This window comes from Delphinapterus leucas, chromosome 5, assembly GCF_059928025.1.
Source record: "Delphinapterus leucas isolate spDelLeu-1000000601 "Yukka" chromosome 5, BTC_Dleu_Yukka2, whole genome shotgun sequence".
NCBI lineage: Eukaryota > Metazoa > Chordata > Mammalia > Artiodactyla > Monodontidae > Delphinapterus > Delphinapterus leucas.
Genome location: NC_143133.1, coordinates 112,139,607 through 112,159,880, shown reverse-complemented (window position 1 = coordinate 112,159,880; position 20,274 = coordinate 112,139,607). Strand labels below are relative to the sequence as shown.

The 20,274-nt window shown below is 42.2% G+C and overlaps 1 protein-coding gene across 2 annotated transcripts in view; it reads right to left on the bottom strand.

Annotated features, from left to right (window-relative positions):
* Window positions 1-20,274, bottom strand: part of ZNF827 (zinc finger protein 827) — a 146,535-nt gene that overhangs the window by 19,134 nt on the left and 107,127 nt on the right. For both annotated transcript variants that reach the window (XM_022599756.3, XM_022599758.3), the window contains exons 8-10: window positions 5,105-5,242; window positions 1,170-1,341; window positions 128-294 (exon numbers count right to left, since the gene is read on the bottom strand). In XM_022599756.3, the coding sequence (XP_022455464.1) occupies window positions 128-294; window positions 1,170-1,341; window positions 5,105-5,242 (477 nt within the window). The remainder of the gene's footprint in view (window positions 1-127; window positions 295-1,169; window positions 1,342-5,104; window positions 5,243-20,274) is intronic.

The following is a 20,274-nucleotide window of genomic DNA, read 5'->3' as shown; positions in this document are numbered from 1 at the left end:
TACCCTGAGAAAGTCCCTCCTTCGGGAAGGAAGTGTCAGCGTCGCATGGCGATGAGGACATCCATGCCAGGTGGGGCGGCGGGGGATGTAGGAGAGATGGGTGAGAAGGGCAGACAGGGAGGGTCACCTGTGTGCTTGGTGCCGATGTGCGCCTTTATCTCCGTCTCCTCCATGGTGACGAAGTCGCAGGCCGTACAGCAGATGGAAAACATCCACTGTTCCTTGTCCACATGGAGTGACATGTGGCTGACAAACTGGACGTTGAGCTCTGTCTCAAATCCGCACACGTGACAGCTGTACGGGACGAGAGAAGAGTGAGCTTCTAAATGGAGGCTACCCAGTTGCACGCGGTACACTCCGAAATCTGGACCTTGACACGTGTTTTCCTCCCACCAAAAGGCTTTGCGTTAGAAAATTCTTCCACTTTCTGGGACACCTCCGAAGTGGTCACTGTGCCAGACAGGCTAAGTGCCAGCATGATGTACCAATCCCATTCATGCTATAACTATGCTAAATAATCATAAAGTTAATTAAAAATTACAGATTCCAGATGCTGTACATTAACCTAACTGACTCCTTCGGGCAAAGAGATGCGGGGCAGCCTTGCCAAGATATCAGCAGAGCTGGTGTGCTGATACACTCGGGCAGGATTCGATAGCAAGCCCGAAAACTCGGGATTTTATAGCAAACAAACCAAATACTGATTCACGGTTGAATATGGAAGAGAAACATACCATTCCAGGTACTAAAGGATAGCACAGCCAGGGGAAAGTATGCAATACTTCCAGGGCTATTCCCTCAGGGTTCTCAGATTCATTTCTCCTTAGGATAATTCTCAGGAAGCAGCGAGGTGCTCAGTGACAAAGGTGGGAGCTTCCCAGCTGTCCAGACCTCACAGCTCATCACCCCTGAGCCCTGCCACTCTCTGGACTCCGCTCCACAAAGCCACCTCTAAGACCTCCACCCTTTTAATTAACTCTCCCAGGGCCACCCAAGCCAGGAAGGAGTCAGTGCAACACAGGGTTCAATCCAAGCAAAGCCAATATTAAAAGGAAGCTCAGCCCTGTGACTGAGAAAAGACACTTTGTCATGTGTGCCCTAGCAGATGGGCAGGGAGTGTTCAAGAAACTCTGGGCAGCCTGGACCAGCAGGTTCCACTGGCGGCTCACCTGTAATAATAAGGGTGCTTCTTTCCATCACTGCCTTCAGAGGTGACGGCGCTGACGATGTCCTCGGTGTCCGTACTCACCAGCTTCACCGAATGGACGGTCAGGTGCTGGTTCAGGTTTGCGCGGCACTTAGCAGCATACGGGCACAAGTGGCATTTGTATTTTCTTTCCTCTGGGGGAGAAGGGACAGGAAAAATCCCAAACCACTCTCAGAAATGAAATCCCAACACCTTGCCAAAGACCACTTAAGGGTATCAGGAAAGGAGGGTTCAAATCTCATTTCCAATGGGGACAAAGGGAACACTCTGGAATTTTAAATATCTAAAAAGTCTTCACATGGCAGGTCGCTTCTGCTTTCAGACTTTCAAAGATGAAAGAAAGTTCCGGGGCAACTGGACCATCTGCTTTTTCCTGGGTACCTATAGGCCCCTCTTCTTGATAATGTGAGCTCCATGCAGGCTACAAGAATAATTTGTGTGCGTGTGTGTGTGTCCAAGCCCCGACATGTGTCAGTCCAGGGTGGGTGCTGAGCTGAGGAAGGGGATATGATCAGCCTTCCCAGGACTGGTGTGTAAGAGAAGCCCCTCATTTTTCCTAAGCTCCAGGCCTGAGTTAGCCAAGAAATAAACACTAATGACATTAAAGGGACTCCAGATGAAATAACTTAATTGGAAATTTTCATGCTACATAAATAAAATAAAAAACTTTAGTTGATTTCTTAATAGAAACCCTTTCATAAAACTGACGATGTTTCAGGGCTGTTTCCAGAGTGGCATTCTGAATTCATTTGATTAATTAAGGAAATTAAAGGAGCAGGCTTTGCTTTTAGGTACAGATCAAGGTAACAGATGGTAGCAGAGGAAGGAAAGAACAACTTCCTTTTCTATCCTTAGTTCTGAATTTGTAATAGTGGGCTCACCTTAAAGAAAACACCTGTCTTATCTACTTCATGGGAAAGAGTGTGGAAAAAAATTTGTCTGCAACAAAATGTAAGGCATCATTATTATTATAGGTGGTCCCCAGCATCCGAGGTGCTGGTGGCCTGGGCTTCGCAGGGTTGGGGAGGAGCCCTACAGTACAGATAGAAGAGAGTCTTTTCTTTAGAATTTGTGTATTTGTATTAATAAGTGAGGTTGTTAAGTTTTGGTGTTAAGGTTATGATTTCTTCATAAAGTGAATTGCTGCGCTTTCTTTTTCTATCATTTGGAAAAGTTTAATAATATCAGAATTTCCTTGTCTCAACAAGTTAAAAAGAACCCAGCTGGGGGCTTCCCTGGTGGCGCAGTGGTTGAGAATCTGCCTGCTGATGCAGGGGACATGGGTTCGAGCCCTGGTCTGGGAAGATCCCACATGCCGTGGAGCAACTAGGCCCGTGAGCCACAACTACTGAGCCTGCGCTCCGCAACAGGAGAGGCCGCGATAGTGAGAGGCCCGCGCACCGCGATGAAGAGTGGCCCCCGCTTGCCGCAACTGGAGAAAGCCCTCGCACAGAAACGAAGATCTAACACAGCCAAAAATAAATAAATAAAAAAACAAACCAATGAACTGACATTAAAAAAAAAAAAAAAAAAAGAAGCCAGCTGGGAAAGTTTCTGGACCTGATGCTTTTATTAATAGTATCTCCATCATCTTTCCAAATTCCCCTTTGGTAACTGATTTACTTAAGTACCACCACCTCCCCCCTACCCAGCTTGGGTCAACTTTGGAAATTTTGCTTAAATTATCTATGTCTTCTAAAGTTTTCAGCTTTTTTTTTTTTTTTTTTTTGCCATAGAGTTGCCCTTATTCTTCAATAATTCTTTAACAGCATCTGTATTAAGAATAAGGCTTCCCAACCTAAATGTCCAGCAACAGGTGAATGGATAATGAAGATGTGATACATATATACAATGGAATACTACTCAGCCATAAAAAAGAATGAAATCTTGCCATTTGCAGCCACATGGGTGGACTTGGAGGGCATTATGCTTAGTGAAATAAGTCAGACAGAGAAAGACAAATACTGTATGATATCACTTATATGTGGACTCTAAAAAATACAGCAAACTAGTGAATATATCAGAAAAGAAGCAGGCTCACAGATATAGAGAACAAACTAGTGGTTACCAGTGTGAGCAGGGAGGGGCAATACGGGGAGGGGGAGAGGGAGGGGGAGGTGCAAGCTGCTGGGTGTAAGATGGGCTCAGGGATGTATTGTACAGCACAGGGAATAGAGCCAATATTTGGTAATAATTGTAAGTGGAAAGTAATCTTTAAACATTGTATGAAAAGAATTAGGCTTCCTTTTTCATTGCTAATTTTGAATATTTCAGCCTCCTTTTCATTTCTTTTTTTTTTTTTTGCTGTACGTGAGCCTCTCACTGTTGTGGCCTCTCCTGTTGCGGAGCACAGGCTCCAGACGTGCAGGCTCAGCGGCCATGGCTCACGGGCCCAGCCGCTCCACGGCATATGGGATCTTCCCAGCCCGGGGCACGAACCCGTGTCCCCTGCATCGGCAGGCGGACTCTCAACCACTGCACCACCAGGGAAGCCCTCCTCTTCCTTTCTTAATCAGACTTAAAGGGATTTATCTATTTTATGGTCTTATTCCTAGATTTTGTTCTTCTACTAATTCTTTAATATGAGTGCTAAGTTCCTTTATTTTTGTTTTTCTTCCCTTCCAATTAAAATGTTTAAATCTATAAATGTCCCGTGGACCAGAGCTGTAGCTATTCATTCCAGGTTAAGGATGAATGTTCCCCTTTCATTCCTCTTAGATGTCTGGAATTTGTGATCCTTTCCTTTGATACAATTAGGTAGAACATTTTATGGATCCTTGGTTATTTTAAATTTCATTTAAGTATGCTCAGAGAATGTGGCTTATAGAACCTCTACTTTTTATTTATTTATTTATTATTATTATTTATTTTTGTGGTACGCGGGCCTCTCACTGTTGTGGCCTCTCCCGTTGCGGAGCACAGACTCCGGACGCGCAGGCTCAGCGGCCATGGCTCACGGGCCCAGCCGCTCTGCGGTATGTGGGATCTTCCCGGACCGGGGCATGAACCCGTGTCCCCTGCATTGGCAGGCGGACTCTCAACCACTGCGCCACCAGGGAAGCCCCCTCTACTTTTTTTAATATGTGAAAGTTTTCTTTGTGGTTAAGTATATGACTAAATTTTGTCTTTAGTGGTTTAATAGTTAAGATTAAAAATATTAAAAAATATATATATATAAAAAGAAATTAATCTTGCCATACTAATACTGTCTTGCTTCTTTTAACTTTGTGTGAGATACAAAACTTTTATTTTCTTTACCACTTTGTTTTGTGTTTCCTGTAAATAAGACACATTTGAATTTTTAACAAGGCTGATCTATAGTGTAAAAATTGAAATAGTTCATTTTTTATTTTCCATCTTGCTTTTTGTTTGCTATTGATTTTACCTCACTTCTTATTGTCCTTGCTTATTATTGCTGCATTGATTAAGTTACTATTTATTCGGGTTTCCGCTTCCCAACACTCAGAATCAACCACATTTCTCCATTATTATATGTAAATAAAGACAGAGACTGTTTCTCCATCAAGGTGCTCTTTTCCCCTCTGCTTCCACCTACCGCAATGAGATGAATCCAATAAGATGGGGTGCAGCCCCATGCCCTGCACCCTCAAGGTGACATCAATAAACTCCTTAGAGTTCAGAAATTTTACCTGAACACACCTAAAAATGTGTATCTTTTCTCATCAATCATCTTTGAACTCAATGGATCCTTTCAATACAAATAAAAAACCCTTTCCAGAGGCTTATTTGAACATGCCAGGTAAAATGGCTTGAAAAGGTCCGGATAAAAACATTTCTACCACTTCCTGATGTAATTCTCTTAGAGACACAGCTTCCTGATCATGGAGAAGCTGGTGGTCCAGGGAGGGAAGGCCCGGCAGGGAGACCCTGACTCACCTGTGTGCAGAGACAGATGTCGGGACAATGTCTGCTGTCGGCCAAATACTTTCCCACACACGTCACAGGGAAAAAGCTGGTCGTTGAATTTCCAAGAGGGCAACCCATTTCCTGCCTCGAGGACTATCTTTTCTGTTTCTGGGCCAAAAGAACAAAGCAGCATGAGGAATAAACAAGGCAACGTGAACACATTTCAGTTTAGTCAACATTCAGGACTTAAGCAAAGACTTCCTTCTGAAGAATGTGGCCGGTAAACTGCAAGTATTGATAAGTCCAAGTAACCTCTGGTCTTCACGCTCAGCTCCTGTCTCTAAGAAGGCCATTCTTGAAAGCTGTGGTGGCACATGGATTCCAATTTTAGTCAAGTCTCCCGTGGTTTCTCTCCTTCCTCACTAAAGGTTAGTGGACCTAACCCTCCAGCAGGTTGACAGCTTGGTTTAGCACTGTGCTCGGTATACAGTTGGCACTCCATAAATAGGTGCTGAATGAGTGAATGGTTGAGTTGCATGTTAAAATTCCAGAAATGCAGACTCTCGCCACCAGACCGTAAATCAAGAGGGCCGAAGCTCAGATTCTGATGTAAAAATAGATGGTTCCATCTCTTGAAAGGAAATACACTTTCACTGCCCTTCATGAAAACAGGCTTTGCCCTATTTTCTGGGTTGTGCAGAATCCTTAATGAGGAACTTAATGTTACACAGACTCAGGGACGACAACTGCATACTGCTGGCTATGGTCTGAATGTGTGTATCCCCTGAATTCATATATTGAGACCCTAGTGCTCAAGGCTGTGGTTTTTAGAGGTCGGGTCTCTGTGAGGTGATTAGGTCATGACGGTGGATCCTCATGAGTGGAATTAGTGCCCTTAAAAAAGAGGCCTCATGTGGCTCCCTAGCCCTTTTGCCACGTGAGGACACAGCAAGATGTAGGCAGTTTGTGTCCTGGAAGATTGCCCTCACCCGACCATGCTGGTACTCTGATCTAGGGCTTCCAGCCTCTAGAACTGGGCAATACATTTTTATTGTTTATAAGCTACCCAGTCTGTGGTATTTTGTTACAGCAGCCTGAACAGACTCAGACACTACTCCACATAAAACTCCCTAATGCAAGAGTACACAACCAGAATTTCCCCCAAAGTCTCATCATATTAGAGAAAATGACGAGAAACACAAGGTCTTCTGTACCTAATTCACAGCCATGAATGACCTAAGTGGGCGTTAATACCTTCTCCTGTCATCTTAAAAAGTTTTATTTTCTCGTCATCATTCATTGAGTTACCTTTAATTTTCTCACCCTTATTTCTTCTCACTGAACTGTAATGGATTCTACAAACATTCCTTCTACAGTAAGATAAGGAGAGAGATGACAGACTACCAAAAAGAGGGAAGGGGACACTTCCACGAGGACACTTGTCTGGGCCACTAATAGGGCTTTTGGCCTCAAGTTTGAAGAGCAAGACAAATAATTTACTGAGTCAATATCTTGTCCTTTACCTCAGTAAATTCTTGCGAATGTTCCTACAGCACGGTAGTGCTTTATAGAACCGGATACCACATGGAAAGAACTTTTCATAAAAACCAAGCAGATGAAAACATTCAGACCACTGGGCAGAGACAGCATCAGAACAAAGAATTTGATTTCACACAATTTGGTTAAAACTGCTTCCCATATACAAATACAGGCTTCCACCTGGATCTGGGTGAGTCAACTGGATCAATTTTCATCTGAATTCAGGCTTGCCAGACAGTGTGATCTCAGGAAAGAAGTAAATACGAATGTATGTTTGGAACGGGGTGGGGGATTGATGGTGAAATTGCAACAATGTTTGCTGTGAGGCACCTGCCAGCAATCCTAACACCGATAAGGCACATTTATCGATTTACCTGTGTTTGTTAAACGTAGCTTTTTGGGCCTCAGAGAGAAGAGCTAGTCTTCTTATTAGAGTAGGAAACGTGTGACTACAAACCTCTTCAGGGGAAGGGGCGGAATTCTGGGGGAAGGAAGGTGAAAAGGGAGGTACAGGGCTCTGAGATGTGCGGACAGGAGCCACTCTCAGACGACTGCCCTTGAGTCCAAGCCATGGGCGTTTCCACCGCATGGCGCAAGAGGGTATTTTAGCAGCTCCTTTGAAGTGTGTAATCAAAACAGTGCTTCAAAGGAGGATGACAGTAATAATTATAAGGAGAGATCAAGAGGGTACAGGGTCTTCCAATACATTCACAACAAGAATGAACTAATTGGGTCACAGACTGAACAAGTAGATGCAATTAAAAAGAAAGACATCTCTTAATAATATTAGTCACACGCTTGAGACATTGAAGCATCATGAAAAGTCCACTTCCCTCCAGTAGCCTAGAAAATGGTTCGAACCATGAAGGCTGTGCTGCCGGCAAGCAGAAGGCCCACCTGCAGCCGCGGAGGCAGGAGAGGCACCACGGGGGCGGCCAGGCTTGGTCAGCCACACCCCTGGGGCCTGGACCCCAAGCCTCACCCCGCTTGCTGTCTGCATTTGCTACGGCCGCCTGTTGTCATTTCACACGCGGGAGCAAGGCAACCCGGCCATAGAAGCCTCATCCCAGAACACGACCTTGAAATCACAGCGGGGTGAGGCTGGAAGTGGAGGTGCAGGGGCGAGAGGGGAATTATTACTGCCTAAACAAGTACTAAAGTAAAAGGCCTGCTCTTCTTTTCCCGGAGCTGAAATGGAGCTCAGCAGATGCTACGTTCTCCCACATTTCCTGGAGATGGTGTCAGCCACATGCCATGGGAGAAACACACAGAATTTTTTGATTCTTCCTGTCTCTGTGTATGTACCACCAAAAGCTGTCCATCTGGTTCCAGAGTGATATCTGAATGTGATGGACACCCAGCAAGGCCAGGCTTTAGAACGACCACAGCCTGCCTTGTGGAAGCTGGACTGGCCCCATCACCGTGGAGGGCTGCCAGCTGGGACACCGGCTCTCCAGGAAGCGTTCTGGAAGACAGCAGCGCACTCTGTCTGCAGCTCTTGAGGATCGAAAGTTGCCAAAAATACTGAAAACTATTTAAATTGTGAACCTATTGATAAACGTTTATAAAAACAGATGCGTAGGCCTGTACTAATCTCTAGGCGTTAGCAATACAGACTAACCCTACATTAAGCAAATCACTGCACGGACAGTGGCGAGTGTCCCCAGGGTGTGTATCTTAAAGCTCAATTCATAGTCACAGGTACTGTTCTCCATCTCCTTCTCGGAGGAACCGAATGAACTGGCCTGGTTACCTCTGCGGTCACATGCTACAGGTTTAACAAAAAGATATCACGATTTGATTTGTGTGTGTGTGGACACTGTGAAAGCTAAAATTGCCATATTTTAATGTAAAGTTTTCCTGTTCTTTGATTTTTGATAAACTTGGGAAACCAAAAAAAAAATAAAACAACAACAAAAAACCACAAAGACCTCAAAGATCTTTCTGGAATCCCACTGCCTTAACTGAGTCATCATCACTCACCAGGACTTGCAAAAGCCTCTAAAGAGCCTCATGGGTACCATTCCAACAGCCCCTCTCTCAATTCCAACAGCCCCTCCTCACGGGTCCCAGAATGATCTTTCTGAGGCCCAGGTCAGGTTATGTCTCGTCCTGTGTTCTAATGGCTTCCCCAGGCCAAACTCCTGTGCATGGAGCCTGAGGTCCTTCATACTCTGGCTCCAACCATCTCCCCGCTTCAGCTCCCCACTTCACCTCCCACCATCCAAGGGCTCCGCGGAGTGAGCGACTCACCTTTTCGGGAACAAGCTAGTGCCTTTGGAGATGTCAGTGCTTTTGAACCAACTATGCCCCCCCGCCAGCAGCCACTCCCCACCTTGGCACCTCTTTCTGCACACAAACTCCAGCTCATTTTCAAGCGCTATCTCAGACTGCATCTCCTCGGTAAAGCCTTCCCCAGTTCCCCAGGTAAGGAGTCATTTCCCATTCTCTGTCCCAAAGCACTTTTATGAATACTCTATTGCACCACTTTACCTGTTATATTATTTATTTACGTATCTTCTATATTATATGCATTTTTTTTTTTTTTTTTTTTTTTTGCGGTACGCGGGCCTCTCACTGTTTTGGCCTCTCCCGTTGCAGAGCACAGGCTCCGGACGTGCAGGCTCAGCGGCCATGGCTCACGGGCCCAGCTGCTCCACGGCATGTGGGATCTTCCCGGACCGGGGCACGAACCCATGTACCCTGCATCGGCAGGTGGACTCTCAACCACTGTGCCACCAGGGAAGCCCTATATGCATCTTTTTATACGGAGTACCCAGCAAGTCCAACATGCGGTGGTGCTCAGTAACGATGTTCGCTGGCCTCCTCTCCCTGTTCAAAGGTGACTCATTGAAGGAGGGGGTTCTGCAGGATTTATTTGTGCATCCTTGGTATGGGCACAGTGCCTGATACATAGCAGGTGGGTAGTAGATAGTTGCTGAAGAAATGAATGACTGAATGAAAGGATCCAAGTGAGGCAGGGAATAAACATTATTCTTATTTTATAGTGGGAAAGACTGAGCCCTGGAAATACCATTAGTTAAGGCTAATGGCCAATTCAGGGTGAAAAATAAGGCTACTTGCCTTCTGAATGGTGTCTTAACTCAACCCAAGAACGGTGATTTTATGATTTTATTAGTGGAAATATTTACAGTCCTGAGCCATATCCCCAGAGGTCCTCTGTCCTTACTTCCTCCCAATAACAAGCCACAGGATTATTCTCTTCAAGACAAATTCTGTGGCAGACGCTGTTTTTTGATTAACCCAATAGTTATTCTCAACTTTCCTTCTCCCCTGTCTATTCCCACTGTACAGGCAGCTGGGGTGGTCATGTGCTAAAATTCTGGCCAATGAGAAGGCTTTTGCTTTCCTGACAAAGAGAAATGTAGGCTTGGTGTTGGCCCTCTTCTCTCTTTTTCTTGCCTTGATCACAGAGGAAATGCCTGGGATTATGGAAGCCATTTTGTGCATATGAGACCTGAGGATGAAAACCAACCTGCCAAGGATGGAGGAAGGGAAAGATGGGAAAAGTCTGGGTCCTTGATGGCATCTTCCAGTAGCTGAAAAAATGGCAGGAATACCGCTCTGGACTTACTTCTTATGCGAGGAAAATAAACCCCTGTTTCTTTCAGCCACTGTTAGTTGGGTTTTCTCTAACTTATGACGTTCTTAATTGAAACCCTCCTATGGTTACTCTTGGTCTTGGGACTTTGGAAGTTAGGTCTGGCCTTTGACAAGCTTTATTCCAAACCACCTGCATCCTGTGAAGAACTCTCCATGTTCACTGTCAACAGCAACAAGTTTACAGACATCTGAGCCCATTTCCATCTTAATCGTCTTCTTCTGTTCTGCTCAAAAAACTTAAAAAGTTCCTTTTAAACTATTAAGGAATATGCTTTCTAAAAACTTCTGATTGAAGCATAACACATCACAGAAAAATTCACATAACACTAACTCCTTTTCAATCAGTCCAAAGTCACGAAAAATTTTGGAATATAGGTATTATTTTTTTTAATTTGCTCTTCTTGGGCTTCCCTGGTGGCGCAGTGGTTGAGAGTCCGCCTGCCGATGCAGGGGACACGGGTTCGTGCCCCGGTCCGGGAAGATCCCACGTGCTGCGGAGCGGCTGGGCCCGTGAGCCATGGCCGCTGAGCCTGCGCGTCCAGAGCCTGTGCTCCGCAACGGGAGAGGCCACAACAGTGAGAGGCCCGCGTACCGCAAAAAAAAAAAAAAAAAAAAAAAAAAAAAATTGCTCTTCTTCATCTTTATTCCCATATCCTTTAATATTTGTTTCATTATCTTAAAAAGATGCAAATGATTTTCTTCATTTCTTTTATAGCAAAATACTTATTTAATGATTATGTATTTTTTATACAGTGTCTCAGAGGATTCTGTCTCCTACAAAGCATTTTATTTCCCTTTATCCTCTTACACTCTGATTCCTGAGATAGCCATAAATTTTTCCCATAAATTCCTCGCTACTTGGTACTATTTCATTAGATGCTTTTCTCTCTACTTTTCCACTCACGGTCTTTGCTTTGAATGCCATTTGGGTCTTTGCCTCTTCCTTAAATACATTTTTGTTTTAAACGAAGTAAATAGGTGTGCAGGAGCAAGCACTTTTTTTTTTTTTTTTTTGCAGTACGCGGGCCTCTCACTGTTGTGGCCTCTCCCGTTGCGGAGCACAGACTCCAGACGCGCAGGCTCAGCGGCCATGGCTCACGGGCCCATCCGCTCCACGGCATATGGGATCTTCCCAGACCGGGGCACGAACCTGTGTCCCCTGCATCGGCAGGCGGACTCTCAACCACTGCGCCACCAGGGAAGCCCCAGGTGCAAGCACTTTTATCCCCTACAGTACAGTCAGGAATATGGGAACAGGGCATTTGGAAAGTCACCTCATCTTAGTGGTCCCAATGCAAGGCTCTCAGCTCCTCCCCTTTTTGGTGAACTGAGGCCCCTCATTCATAATGGTGAGGCCCAATAGCCAAGAGACAGGATGCCAAACTCCTCCTCTTGTGACCTAGTCATCCAAGGGAAAAGGTCTCATTTCATGCACAGATCCTGGGAAGATGAAACCCATCCATCAAGTATTTCTCCAAAAACTTCCATGAAAGAAACCCATCTGGTACATTTGCGGAGGGAGCTCCATCAAACTCTACGTGACAGAACATTGGATCCAGTAGAGGACTCAGCTTTTTTCTGAATCCAACTCCTTCATTTCCATAAGGATGAAACCGAGGTATAAAATTCCAGGACCTCTTCCCCCTCAGTGCACCCCACAACCTGTACAGGGTTGAATAATAGAATCAAGGTTTCCAGAGTCACTAAGGCTCCCTCCTGCCCCAAACTTTAGTTCAGGGAGGAACCTGAAGGATTGTCTTGTTCAATGTTCTCTTCCTACATATAAGGAAACCGAGACCCAGAGGACTGAATTGATTACCCAGGTAACCTGGCTAGTGACGCTGGGAGAGGAGACAGCAGACCATGGGTCTCACTGAAGCTCCTCCAAGCCATACGGGATCACTGCCAAAGGTGACCATAAACAAGGAAGGGACTTTTCTTTCTCCTCTTGTGTTTTGGCCCTGAGTTTAATTTCTTGGTTACAAGTGGACATGTGTAGATTTAGCAAAAATTCACAGACACTAGGATTTCTTTCCGTCTCTCTTCTTGAAGGTGTCAGCCTAGAGTATTTCCAGCCACAGAGAAATTAGAAACTGTAATATGTCATGAAGTAGAATAAAGAAGGAACAAGAGGAAGATCAAATGGGAAAATCCTAAAAGCCAAGCCCCTCTGAGGTAAACTAGTTATTACTATAGAAAGTTCCCTTGGGCCTTTCATTGACATTTGGGGAACATTTTTGTTAAGCAAACAAAACGAGGGGCAAAGGAAAGGACTTGAATTTGCTTCTTCCGGTTTTAACATCTTTTAGCTCCCTGACTGGTGTATCATCTGGCTTTGTCGCTGTGTTTTGCTGTGTGAGAAGATCCCTGTATCTTCTGCCAAAATAATCCTCTCAAAGAATCATCTCTCAACCTGACTTTGGCAAGAGAAATGTGGAAAGAGAAGGCTTTATTTGGTTAAAGCCATAAGCAAAAGATTGGCCAAAATGTGACCTCAACACATAAATAACTGTCCAGATTGACTAAATCTGCATCAGTTGCTCAATGAGGAAGAGGCTCTGGGGCCACATGGGTTTTCCATTACGACAGATGGTATTTTGAGTCTTTCTTTCATCGTCAAGCCTGGAGAGTTTCGAGGCATATTGCAGATGAACTTCTGAAACCCTCGGCATTTAGAGTCAGTACTCTGCTATAGGGTTAAAACCTATCCAATCATTTCCAGGCAGGGCGTGTGATTTTTCTGGTTAGTCCTTTCCCTGCTGGCTCTATCCTTTGGTTTCAGGGGCTTAAGACAAGCTGCCGCCCTCTGAGGGCTGCTTGTGAGTTAAGGAGTCAGCTGTGGTTTAGGACTCTTTGGGGGTTAATATCTTTGCTCTAGTGATTGCGGTTCTATATCCTTTACAAATTCCTTTTCTTTTTAAGGGTCACTACAACTTAGGGTAATATGGCAGGTCCTAACACAACTCTTAGGTTCCCTATGACCACCTCTCTGCAGGTCTTAGTGCAACCAAATTCCCCTTTAAAGACCATTCCAAACACTCTGCCAAAACATAGGATTTTCTGCTGGTTAAGATGTCAGATCAAGGAACAGCTAAGATAGCAGAATTTAGTAAGAGTCAATCTGTGCTCAATTAAAAATAGTGGGTAGAGATTTTTAGGCATAAAAGAGTTCACAGCCTTGTTTGGCCTCATTTCAAACTTTAATGCTTAACATACTTAAGCATTAAAGTCCATGCATATGTCCAAGAAGTACTTCTCCAAAAATTTTCATGAAATAAATCCATCTGGTAGAATTTGGGAGGGAACTCTATTAAACTCTACTTGACAGAACATTGGATCCAGGAGAGGACTCATGTTTCTTTAACCCTAACTGCTTCCCTTCCATGAAGATGAAACCAAGGCATAAAATTCGAGGACCTCTCTCACCGCAATGCACCCCACAACTTAAAACTTACACAGGGTTCAGTTAACAGAGTCAAGGTCTCCAGAGTAACTACATCTCCATCCTGCCCCAAATCTCACTTCAGGGAGGAACCTTAACAATTATCTTGTTCAATGGTCTCTTCTTATTCAATACATATAAGGAAACCAAGGTCCAAAGAATGGAAGTAACTACCCCAGTCTCACTCAAGCTCCTCTCAACCACAAGACTACAGACGTCTACAACCAACACGGGTTTGTGGAATTGGTTATTAGTAAACATCCTGGGATCAACTTAGAAAAGTCTTATGGCATTTTTTGCATAATTCTGGGCAAGAGTTAGCCTCAAAGAATCCTTACTAATGGACTTTTAATTTGGTAAAGAACCATAAGTGTTTTCTACACCTGCTTTTATTCATTTAAAATCAATAGAAGAAAACAGAACCTGGATTCCTCTGGTAATGGAAAATGGCTAGGACTTGGTACCCCTAATTCCAGTGAGGCTGATCACATGAGCATCTTAGGGAACTTCTCTAAGCATCCAAACAGAGAGAGTCACTGGCAGAATTTAGCCAATAGATGTCTGTCATCTCTGTATAACTTCAACTTAACAAGAAATCCATTGGGAATTTGGATGCTGCTTCTATATTTTCCCTCTACTTGTGTTTCCAAGATCAGTGGACCTTCAATAAATGCTTACTGAATAAATGAGACAGTCACATCACCAAGATCATGATTGGTGAACTAAATGGCAACCAAATTTTACATTGCAACAGGGAAGCAAACTGACAATATTGATTCAGGAGTGACATCTACAGGGCTTTGGTTATTATCTTGCCACTTACATACACCAGTAACCACTTCTCTTCTTAATGATGATGGTAAGATTTAAAGTCTTAGCAAATGCCCTCAGAATGTCCCAATGTTGAGAACATTTATAAATCTTTGTTAGAAAACCATTAGGCCTGGGAGCTGTGTCATTCTTATGTCTTTGTGGCAGACACTGCTGACTACTTACTCAATATCCGACAGAGTGACAACTTTTTTCTTTAGGGTAGCACTGTGCCTTGTTAAAAATCATGCACTTCCCTTCACAACTTCCACTGCTGTTAGGGCCTTGCCCTGAAACATAGTTCTGGCCAATGAGATTCACCCCATTTGGGCAGCATATCTCCATTATGCAAAACAATATCAGAGTTTCCTAAAAGTATATTAAGGATTTAAGTTTAATTAGGTCCCATTTGTTTATTTTTGTTTTAATTTTCATTATTCTAGGAGGTGGGTCAAAAAAGATGTTGCTGTGATTTATGTCAAAGAGTGCTCAGCCTATGTTTTCCTCTAAGAGTTTTATAGTGTCTGGTCTTACATTTAGATCTTTAATCCATTTTGAATTTATTTTTGTGCATGGTGTTAGGGGGTGTTCTAATTTCATTCTTTTACATGTAGCTGTCCAGTTTTCCCCAGCGTCACTTATTGAAGAGGCTGTCTTTGCTCCATTGTATATTCTGGCCTCCTTTGTCATACATTAGGTGACCATAGGTGTGTGGGTTTATCTCTGGGCTTTCTATCCTGTTCCACTGATCTATATTTATGTTTTTGTGCCAGTACCATACTTTCTGGATTACTGTAGCTTTGTAGTATAGTCTGAAGTCAGGGAGGCCTGATTCCTCCAGCTCCTTTTTTTTTTTTTTGTTCCTCAAGATTGCTTTTGCTATTTGAGGTCTTTTGTGTTTCCATACAAACTGTAACATTTTTTGTTCTAGTTCTGTGAAAAATGCCACTGGTCATTTGATACAGATTGCACTGAATCTGTAGATTGCTTTGGGTAGTATAGTTATTTTCACAATATTGATTCTTCCAATCCAAGTACATAGTATATCTCTCCACCTGTTTGTGTCATCTTTGATTTCTTTCATCAGTATCTTATAGTCTTCTGCATACAGGTCTTTTGCCTCCTTAGGTAGGTTTATTCCTAGATATTTTATACTTTTTGTTACAATGGTAAATGGGATTGTTTCCTTAATTTCTCTTTCTGATCTTTCACTGCTAGTGTATAGGAATGCAAGAGATTTCTGTGTATTAGTATTGTATCCTGCAACTTTACCAAATTCATCAATTAGCTCTAGTAGTTTTCTGGTGGCATCTTTAGGATTTTCTATGTATAGCATCATGTCATCTGAAAACAGTGACAGTTTTACTTCTTCTTTGCCAATTCGGATTCCATTTAGACAACCCTCAGAATGGGAGAAAATATTTGCAAACGAAGCAACTGACAAAGGATTAATCTCCAAAATATACAAGCAGCTCATACAGCTCAATATCAGAAAAACAAACAAACCAATCAAAAAATGGGCAGAAGACCTAAATAGGCATTTCTCCAAAGAAGACATACAGATGGCCAATAAACACATGAAAGAATGCTCAACATCACTAATCATTAGAGAAATGCAAATCAAAACCACAATGAGATACCATCTCACACCGGTCAGAATGGCCATCATCAAAAATTCTACAAACAATAAATGCTGGAGAGGGTGTGGAGAGAAGGGAACCCTCTTGCACTGTTGGTGGGAATGTAAATTGATACAGCCACTATGGAGAACTGTATGGAGGTTCCTTAAAAAACTAAAAATAGAACTACCATATGACCCAGCAATCCCACTACTGGTCATATACCCTGAGAAAACCATAATTCAAAAAAACACATGCACCCCAATGTTCATTGCAGTACTATTTACAATAGCCAGGACATGGAAGCAACCTAAATATCCATCAACAGAGGAATGGATAAAGAAGATATGGTACATATAGACAATGGAATATTACTCAGCCATAGAAAGGAATGAAATTGGGTCATTTGTAGAGACATGGATGGACCTAGGGAGTGTCATACAGACTGAACTAAGTCAGAAAGAGAAAAGCAAGTATCGTATAATAACGCATATATGTGGAATCTAGAAAAATGGTATAGATGATTTTATTTGCAAAGCAGAAATAGAGACAAAGACATAGAGAACAAATGTATGGATACCAAGGGGGAAAGGGCTGGGGAGGGAGGAACTGGAAGACTGGGATTGACACATATACATTATTGATACTATATATAAAATAGTCAACTGATGGGAACATACTGTAGAGCACAGGGAACTCTACCTAATGCACTGTGGTGACCTAAATGGGAGGGACGTTCAGAAGGCAGGGGATATCTGTATGTGTATGGCTGATTCATTTTGTTGTGCAGTGGAGGCTAACACAACATTGTAGAGCAACCATACTCCAATAAAAATTAATTTTAAAAAGTATATTAAGGAGATAATGCATAATTAAAACCATAGGCTACAGGTACAGAGGATTTACCATTGTGCCAGGCACTCTATTATGATGTACACATATTATATTGAAACGTATAACGGCACTATGGTTAGATACTACTGTTACCATTTCCATTTTACAAAAAAAGACATATCAGGCTCAGGGAGGCTGAACAATGAATTCAAGGTCACGCAACTGATAAGTGACAGTCTATCCCAAGCCCAGGTCTGACTCCAAAGCCCAAACCCTTAACCATTCGTTACATGATACTACTGTACAAGATCAAAGAAGAAAATCCAAGGGTTCTGATTTATCTCACCAAAGACAAATTTATCTGCTACAATCTCGATTTGTTTCAATTTAAATTTTCCTATATTCACCAGCCATGAAGAAGAAGCATCCGTGATTGCACAAATTTAAAGGAGGCTTTACTGGGGCGACCCAAATGCCTACCCCAGGACCTAGATGGAGAGAGAATGGTGGAATTCGGAGCCTGCCAACTCCCTTCTCTTGCCTGATTCCTCTCGGGTCTCCTCCTAGGTCTTTACTGCTGATGGGTTGCTGGATATCAAAAATCTGAGCACCAGTTATGTAAATTTTAATTAAATCCTTTCAGGTCAGCTTTCATTGGTCCTAGAATAAGCCCCTCTAATGACTGTTCTTTCAACTTTTCCCAGCGAAGTAAAAGAACAGGCATTCAAGTGTGGAGCTACCCCATGACTGTATTAGGTGATGGTGAATCTTTAAATCAAAAAAATTTTCTTCTACAAATTATTATAAAGTATGGGCACATATGAAAACACCTTGAGGGAAAACACTACCACTCCTTGGGCAAATGGGAGAATTCACTCTTTTTCCCCTTGTAAATTGCTGAACTCGGTGCTCCATATTTATTTATTGAATAAAGGAGGGGATGAATAAACTAAAAGCAAATCACCATTGTTAAAAAATTTAAACTTTATAAAATATTCTAGACTGTGAAAATTCAGACCTTCTAAACTAACTTCTAAAATACTAAAAATGTTGATGTTCATTTACTTCTAATATTATATGATGTGCTATGCACCACACCTATAGAGTATTTTTAAAATATTTAATATGTTTCTTTTAAAATTCAAGTCACAGTCATTTCCAAATATTATTCAAGTAAGCCCCTAGGGATTCTGTAGTTCCCTTCACTGAATTGGAATCCGCTGGTATTCTCAATTATTCTAGTTCTCTTTTCTTATGGACAAGCCTTGATCATATCATCCATTCCTTTAAAGATTTCTAAATTTCCTTAAAGCCCTTATCAGCTCCCAGACACTGCAGTATTCTTGAGTGACTACATCCAGTTTCAAATTTTCAGTCTTCTCTCTCTGTTTCCTAATCTACTGAATTCTGTATTAACAGAAAATATAACTCTTCCAGTTTGCCTTTCTCTTGACCTTGGGTTTTAGCACATTATAAAATTTGCAGTAGTTGATGGTAGATTTAACATTTGAAGGCAACACTCATCACAAATATTTTTCTCCTGGACCCAGAAATACTATCTATTTGATTAAGCTGAGCTGTATGTTTTTATATGGTGAAGATTCCTGCTTGTTGGTTTCTTTAATTATTTTTCCCCAGGTAGGGCACACCAACATGGGTTTGGGACATATCTTGTTAATATTTTCCTATGAAAGTGTGTCTGAATGATTGGCAACACTGATAATTTGTTAACAATAATAAGTAACACAGCTGGCAAACATTTTATTTTTAAAATAAATAAAACAGGCCATCTCCACAATAATATTACTGTCAATTATTTGAATATCCACGTACTTTCTTTAATGGGGGAGAAGCCTGTGGATTTAGATGTAGCTGAAAGAGGAATTATACATACAACCAGTTAAGATTTACTTAGCACTTATGTTGTTCTAGGCACTGTGGCTAAGTCCTTTACTTATATTATATCATTTAATCCTCAAAGCAACACATTAAGGTTGGTCTCACTGTTATCCTTATTGTACCGATGAGAAAAATCAATGCTCAAGACGCTTAAGGAATCAGCCTGTTCTCACACAGCTGGTAAGAGGTGGAGCTGAGATCTGAACCCAGGATCCCCAACCTGGAAGAATATGTACACTGGCTTTCCTCATACTGCACGTAACACTCGGTGTGTCCATGGGATGCGTCACCCCTCTTTTGTGAAGGATCTTTAATCTCTGTGTCAAAGAAGAAAAAGGCTGATAGCGGATTTTGGAGTGGGTCCTAAGGAGGCCAAAGTTGTGTGCTTAATTTTTCTCTTTCCTAGATGGCAAGTGTCGCTGCATTTTATGGTTTCAGATGAAAGTACAACCTTATCAGCTGCCTTAAACACACATGTCCCTGTTAAAGAACAGAAGGTAGCTACAACATGGACGGTTTAATGTAAGTTTAATCCTACTCCAAACACATATCCTATGGACAAGGAGTCTGAAGAATTGAACTTGAATATGAAAGTTAAGGCATTACTATTATCAATATAACTAAATGAAAACTCGAAACCACTTCTATTTAATCATTTAAGGTTAGAGCAAATAGAGGATTTTCAGCTTACAAACCAAAAATGCAAATATCCAGTAGCCTAAGGATATGTTAAGGAACAGAAAATACTCAGTGATACAACTCCAAAGTAGCTGAGTGAGAGGAGGAGAAATCTAAAAAAAAAACATGTTTTCCTTCCATTTCAATTTTCAAACTGAAAAGGAAATCAAATAAATTAAATACAAAAATATCAGTGCAATATTTTGGTTACAAATCAAAATAGAGAAAGATCAAATAATAAATTTGGAAGTGTGGAGGCACAACCTTAGTCCATAGTGGAAATGCAATATATTTTAACTATATGTCCTGTATTACTGAAGGTTGTATGTATGTATCTTTCTCATATATTCTGACTTGGTCATCATTTTTTTATTCTTTAATTTAATTTTTTTTATTTGGTCGTGCCACACGACATGTGGGATCTTAGTTCCCCGACCAGGGCTCGAACTTGTGCCCCCTGCATCGGAAGCATGGAGTCTTAATCACTGAACCTGCGGGGAAGTCCCTGACTTGGTCATCTTTGAAAGCATCTCTTCCTAGCTTCTTGTTTTACATAGATCTTAAATATAATAGACAATCAATAAATATTGGTTGATTTGATTAAAATTTCACTAATTATAGGCAAAGGAGAGAAAAGCATTGATGCATGATATATGTAAATTAATGTAAACCACTTGCAAATAGATAAGGCTGAGAAGTCCTAGCCTGTCCCATGTTGCACCACTGTCTACCCCATAACAGAAAGTTACTACCTC